The sequence below is a fragment of the Diaporthe amygdali genome, assembly GCF_026229845.1.
Source record: "Diaporthe amygdali strain CAA958 chromosome Unknown NODE_90_length_11458_cov_66_437220, whole genome shotgun sequence".
Taxonomy (NCBI): domain Eukaryota; kingdom Fungi; phylum Ascomycota; class Sordariomycetes; order Diaporthales; family Diaporthaceae; genus Diaporthe; species Diaporthe amygdali.
In genome coordinates, this window is record NW_026517110.1 from 5,643 (window position 1) to 11,458 (window position 5,816).

General features: G+C 48.2%; 3 protein-coding genes across 3 annotated transcripts; 1 reads left to right on the forward strand and 2 right to left on the reverse strand.

Annotated features, from left to right (window-relative positions):
* Positions 1-503: 503 nt before the first annotated feature.
* On the reverse strand, positions 504-1,044 carry J7T55_005244 (uncharacterized protein; the record flags this gene model as incomplete). The annotated part of the gene is made up of 2 exons (XM_053136298.1): positions 504-901; positions 1,017-1,044. 2 exons carry the CDS (start codon positions 1,042-1,044, stop codon positions 504-506), a joined length of 426 nt encoding a protein of 141 aa, XP_052986115.1.
* A 508-nt stretch (positions 1,045-1,552) lies between these two features.
* On the reverse strand, positions 1,553-2,331 carry J7T55_005245 (uncharacterized protein; the record flags this gene model as incomplete). Its single annotated transcript, XM_053136299.1, has 2 exons — positions 1,553-2,261; positions 2,321-2,331. The coding sequence occupies 2 exons, from the start codon at positions 2,329-2,331 to the stop codon at positions 1,553-1,555; spliced, it is 720 nt and encodes a 239-aa protein (XP_052986116.1).
* Positions 2,332-3,642: 1,311 nt separating this feature from the next.
* J7T55_005246 (uncharacterized protein) lies at positions 3,643-4,844 on the forward strand (the record flags this gene model as incomplete). The annotated part of the gene is made up of 2 exons (XM_053136300.1): positions 3,643-3,857; positions 4,118-4,844. The coding sequence occupies 2 exons, from the start codon at positions 3,643-3,645 to the stop codon at positions 4,842-4,844; spliced, it is 942 nt and encodes a 313-aa protein (XP_052986117.1).
* Positions 4,845-5,816: the final 972 nt, after the last annotated feature.

Genomic DNA, 5,816 nt, shown 5'->3' on the forward strand with positions numbered 1-5,816 from the left:
GGGAAAATGATTTGGCCTTGATCGACCCCAGACAAGTGAGAGATGAGAGGGTCTCTGTCTTCATCCTCATCAGTTGGAATACACGAGAAGGTAGCCTAGAAAAGAATTGGGTTCCGAGAGAAATTCTACAAATCTTATGGGAGAAAGACAAGGCCGATTCCATAATATTCAAAGCCGCACTGGACCAGGAAGAACAACGAAAGAGATGCGAGTCGGCTATTTCATCAGCTTAGCTTCTCAATGAATGCTTAGTGAAGCAGGGTTTATTGAGTTTTGTTTGCAGGAAAACCGACGGAGGATATAAGAGTGGGTTGCGGAGGACTTTTCACAGAGGCAGGAACGATTGGCAATTACAATTTAATACAGTCTGATTCATGGTGACGAGAATTGCTCCCTGGTAGGAGTTGGGAAAGTAGGGTCGAAATATCATACGCCTTACCCGGCATTTCTGTCACGATCCCTGCTGCAAGTCCGTGTCCTGTCGCGCTCTTGGTGAATTCGCTCTAGTGCGTTCTGTTCAACTTGGGGTCGTCATAGTTGTCGTAGACAAGGAGCCAGCCGTCATTTTTCGGCTCATCGACCCATCGCTTCACTGCTTCTGTGATGTCATTCAGGTCTCGTCCATCAACGGCCGATCGGACGTAGGTGGCCCGAGGGTGCTGGCGCATGATCCATTTAGCCATGCGTGCGAAGCTTCGTCCCAAAGTTTCCTCATCTCTCGCGTTCAACCAAGCCATTGCAGAGTTTCCGGACTGGTAGGTCTTCAAACATGTAACAGCCAGCTGGGTCTTTCCCATACCGCCCAGGCCGTGTACGACAGCGGTGCGGCGCCCACTCGGCTTCTCTAGGATCTGGTGGAGCATCTTGAGCTCTTCTGTCCTTCCAACAAAGGTCTGTATCACTGTAAGTTCGGAGAGGTCAAGTGGAAGATAGAATCTACTGGAGAGACTTTTGTCTCGAGCTACGAGCAAGAATAACGGTTAGGTATTGATGAGCGAGGTATCGACAGTGCTAACCTTGATCAACCCTCTCCTCTTCCTTCATCGTGACTGGACTTTTTCAGGAGCTGTCTTTATCATAATTTGGATGTCTTCCGACACAGATTCGTATCACACATCTTTCTGCGAGTCAAATTTGACCATGTTGCTGTGGTCGGCATGAATGACGATCGGCCCAGCGTCCGCTTGACCTGGCACAACGGCCGACGCTCGAGGTACAACCTGAGATAAGTTTAGACGACGTGTTTGTCAAGCTGATGGGCTACCCACCATAATAGAGTGGCCAAACGCTGTAGGGGTTGAGTACTCCTCAAAGGCAAATTTCGTCACGAAGGCCGCGCTGATGGGCCCTGATTGCCCAAGCTGCTGCTGCAACCACTCCGAGTCTCGGACCCGAGGTAGAGGAATAGTTGAGTTTGAGATCGGTCAATGCGGAAATCAACGGAACTAGAGGGCAAGAGAGAAGAAAAAAGTCTTCTGGGCTCTGAGCAGAGACCGAATTTCACGCGAAAGCCCAATAGGTACGAGATTTTCAAAGAATGTAGGGTGACCGATTAATTATGGTAAAGACGGTGGCTTTCAAGCACAACTCTTTTAAGGTCTTCTTTCGGGGCAAGCTCTTGAGACTTCTTGCCGCTGCCGTATTCAACACATTCGATGCCTTTGTTTACATCATCGTTAAATCTCCAGACCGTCTCCACAACGTTAGCATCGCCTTGGAATTTAGCATAAGGGACCATATGAGCCAATTTGTCTCCGATTGTGCAACCAAACTCCCAATATTCGCTCGTGTATTCTAGGATCCTTAAGCCTAGTGTTTTCTCCACTTCAAGCTCAGCGAACAGCTTGGCAGCTTTCACAAAGAATGCCGCATTGGCATCCGTAAACGACGTGGCTTTCATAGACGTGGTGGCTTTCGTAGACGAGTCTAATTTAAGGGTGAAATCGATGGCAACAAATTTCTCGCCGAATACACGATATGACCTCGGTATAAGGCTATCCTCATTTGCAAGCTTGCCCTTTCCTTTGTCCTGATAGAAGAATAAGGGTTTGAGAAGGGGGCTGATCTCGACGAGACGATGAGTTGGCTCGATTGGGAAGTGCCGGTGCAGTAGGAGAACACCAAAGACTTCGTGTACTTGTTCCTCGATGAAAAGCTTCCTGATCTTTTTCATCTGCTCTCCGACTGATCCGGTGAAGTAATTTGCTTCAGCCTGGGCAAGGCTAGGCAGTGAGTCGTATGCCTCGGGGAAGTAAGAACTCCTGTAATCCGGATTGACCAAATTAGTGCCTGTGAATGCGCGAAGTGACATACAACTTACGCGTCTGCCATTACGAGTGACTGATTCAATCCTGTAGTGTTATAACGTCCACGATTCAATATCAAGGATGACCCGACTATAGCCCTGATATTTGCATAAAAAAAGACCTTTCTGCAGAGTGCAACGTCCTCGTTGCGCTCTCGGTAGGCGGGTGAAGTACACTGTGTTGCCTTTAGTTCTGTTCCCAACTCCAGACAACCATCAAGCTTGGCGAATGAATTCGTATTGCTAAGTTGTGTACTCGCATGTTCCACCGGTTCCGTGGAGGAGACAGCTGGCGCACGTGTTGTGCAATCCGAGGCGATTGTTTAGAACCACACATTTATCGAATGGAGTTGTGTTATTGTGCCGACAATTCTCGCACGGGATAAGCATTTGTCTCCCACGGGTAAAGCAAAGCACAGCTTTTATGATATCCTCGTCGATGTTGCAAAGACCCTTGAAAATACCACTGAGTTGATTGATGGTCCCTTTGATCTGTCGCCGAACAGGTTGCTGGGAAATGACTTGCGCAGCTGAGAGCTTAATCCACTGTCCGACGCTGGCATCGATTATTATTTGGCTCTTTGGAGGGTGTTCCGGATCCAGCATGAAAACCGATGCGCGGACAATGCCATCCGAAAATCGCGAGTAGGCATGATCAGAGAGTATTTTTAACGCATTCATACTCTTTGCAATCTGATGATAATTCCTTTAAAGTAGTGTGAAGTTACTGTAAAACATACCATTTAATTACTTGTAATGGTGAATCTTTAGAAACCGCAATCATAATGAGAATTCTGCCATACAAGTAGAAATGAAGTTACAGAGAAGGGGGTAAGAAAATTTGTGAGGAAAAACGGAAGGATAGCATGTGGAGAGAAAACTGTGAAGTATTTACCACGATGGGGGCAGGCGATATATATATGTGTGTGTGTGTGTGTGTGTGTGTGTGTCTGTGAGTAGAGTACTGACGAAAGACTTAGGGAATCAATTGCCTGTGATCACACAGAGCTCTAAAAAAAAATAAACTGGATTACCAAAACACGTTCCCTGCACGAAGGACGATGGTTTGCGTGCCTCCCTTTACTCACATGTTTTCGTTCCGGAACCGATTAGGGAGGGCCCTCATGTGACAGGAAATAACCAGATGTAGCCGACCGAGTGTTTCATTATATGGACGGGTTGACGGGAGTCGATGGGGAGATGATGGAGATATGATGAAACCGCTGATCATCTGGTCACACAATATCGCTGTGAGACTGTTTCAATCTTCCCCGAACTTCCCTAGGATCTTCAGGCAGGTGGCGGATGTGCCCAACTAGCCAGAATCTCTCTGTCCTATGGACACCATTGAGCCTCGTGACCTTCACACGCCCAGCCCGTATGTTTTTGCTTACTCGCAAGCCATCGACCGACAGTACAGTACCCGAGAGCAGTGCTGTGATTCAGAGCCCAAGACAGCCGAGATGAGTGATCCATGGGTCAGTTTCTCCGTTTTAAAGGAGAAGAAGAAGAAGAAAAAAGGAAAGAAGCACAAGGCCGACGAGGAGCTGGTGTAAGGTCTTTCAAAGACGCATCGCGATTCGAGGAGGAGCGGAGCAAAGTCATGTCAACGTAAAACTGCCTCTGGACGATCATGATCAATCGAGTGGCGGTCCAAAACGGATGCATGTGACTGTTGGCTCTACAACAAGCCATTTGGCCGAATCGAGTGAAAACTGATCTTATTACACACCACTTATCTGGTTGCAGCTGACGTCTTCCCCGCTTCTAAGGTTGATCATCCCCATCCTGATTTGAAACTAATTCAACCAGGCAGAACCAATTTTGCCACTTCTTTATACCACAAACAAAGTCCGATAGTGACATCTCTCCAGAAGAAAGAGGATTGATGCTTTTCCACACAGCTAGCAGCTTGTTCGAGTGGTTTTATATGCCTCAGAATACCAGTACTGCCTCTACTCTCCTGGTTGGCCTCCTAGACGGCATCTTCCGTATTGCTCCCATGTCTTACATCCCGGCCAGACAACAGGTCCTCGCCCTTCGGTCTTTTAAGAACGCATTTGATGGGAACATCATGGCGGACCGCTCTCTCCGACGCTTTCCCAAGCTGAAGAAAATCACCCCAGCCGGAGACAAGCAGGAAGACGATGCCGTGCCTCACGCAAATCAAATCATTCCATTCATTATGGCGCGGCTCAGAAGGGCTGGCTTGCGTCCGGCAGGCTACATTTCTCGCCACGCACAACCCGAAACTGGCTTTACATCAAGTCTTTTCGTTACTGGCGGTCCAGGCCGGAAGGGGAAACGAGAAGCTCCCCTGAGCTTGGTGTTGCGGCTCACACGGAAGAAAGACCCACACTACCGGGGTTCTCAGGACATGATCGTCACCATTAACGGATTGGGAGTGACGATAGGTGATCTCATTGCCCTTCCTCCCTCAGACGATTCCCAAGCCCCCACAGTCGACGCTTGCGTCAAGGATATTATCATTCTACAGAGGGGGGAACCAAAAGACCTTAGGAAGCCCGACTTCTTGTGAAGATATAACCAACCACAGGATCTTTTTTAGCCTCCTGCATAATAGAGAAGAAGATTGGATTGGTTGGACGGCTGGTAAACGCAGCAGACCCCATTCTCAAGGAGAAGTGATGATGCGGGGACTTTTGAAAAGCCAGAGCGCATTGTAAAGATGAATTAGGCAAGTTAGAACAGGCGTGAAAAAATAAAATAAATGCGATCAAAATTTCCACCCGGCAGGCCAGAGGTGAGCGATCTTGGCCCTGTCATACAGCCAGACACGAGACCATCAGAATGATTGGTGAGAAGCGGAATAATAACGACCTTCGTTTTCACAATGTTCAAAATCTGAATTGATAGCTAATGTAGCATGCGGTTGCATGGTCGAAACTCTCTGATGAAATGAAGGGATTTTTTCGAATGCTGGTGGCGTATGGACGAAGTCGACGCCGGGAAAGGCGCAGTTCTAAGGCATCTGCATATGTTGGAAGGTGCATTGCGAGAATTTGATCGTTTTCTGTGCCGTGGACGGAGGCGTGCTGATGGTTCTACAATGACACTGAACGGCTGTTCCTTGTTTGCTCAGGTGTTCTAGAAAACCAGGTCTCCCTCCCTGCGATGCAAATCGGGCCTTGATGTAGGGACTGTCGCCTGACCTCCTTGATCCGCTTTGCCAAAATTCTCAATTTTTTTTACCGTGAAACAGATGTATTTCTTTTGTTAGCCGAGCCTGCAGCTCGGCGGCAACTCACACAACCCAATCTCGCCCGTATCTCCACGTCCCAGCGCTCCTGCCGTCCAAGTAAGATACTTTTCAAGAGATGAGGCTCGTCAGCAAATTTCGGATTGGGTGGGATCCCTGCACGCGTATCTATGCTTTTGTAGAGCCTACGATGGACAATGCTAGTTGCGTCAATGAAAATGTGAGTAATGACGTGCATGGATTGACGCCGAGCTGGCATGAGGAAGAAATGCCGATGACAGCGTCCTCATC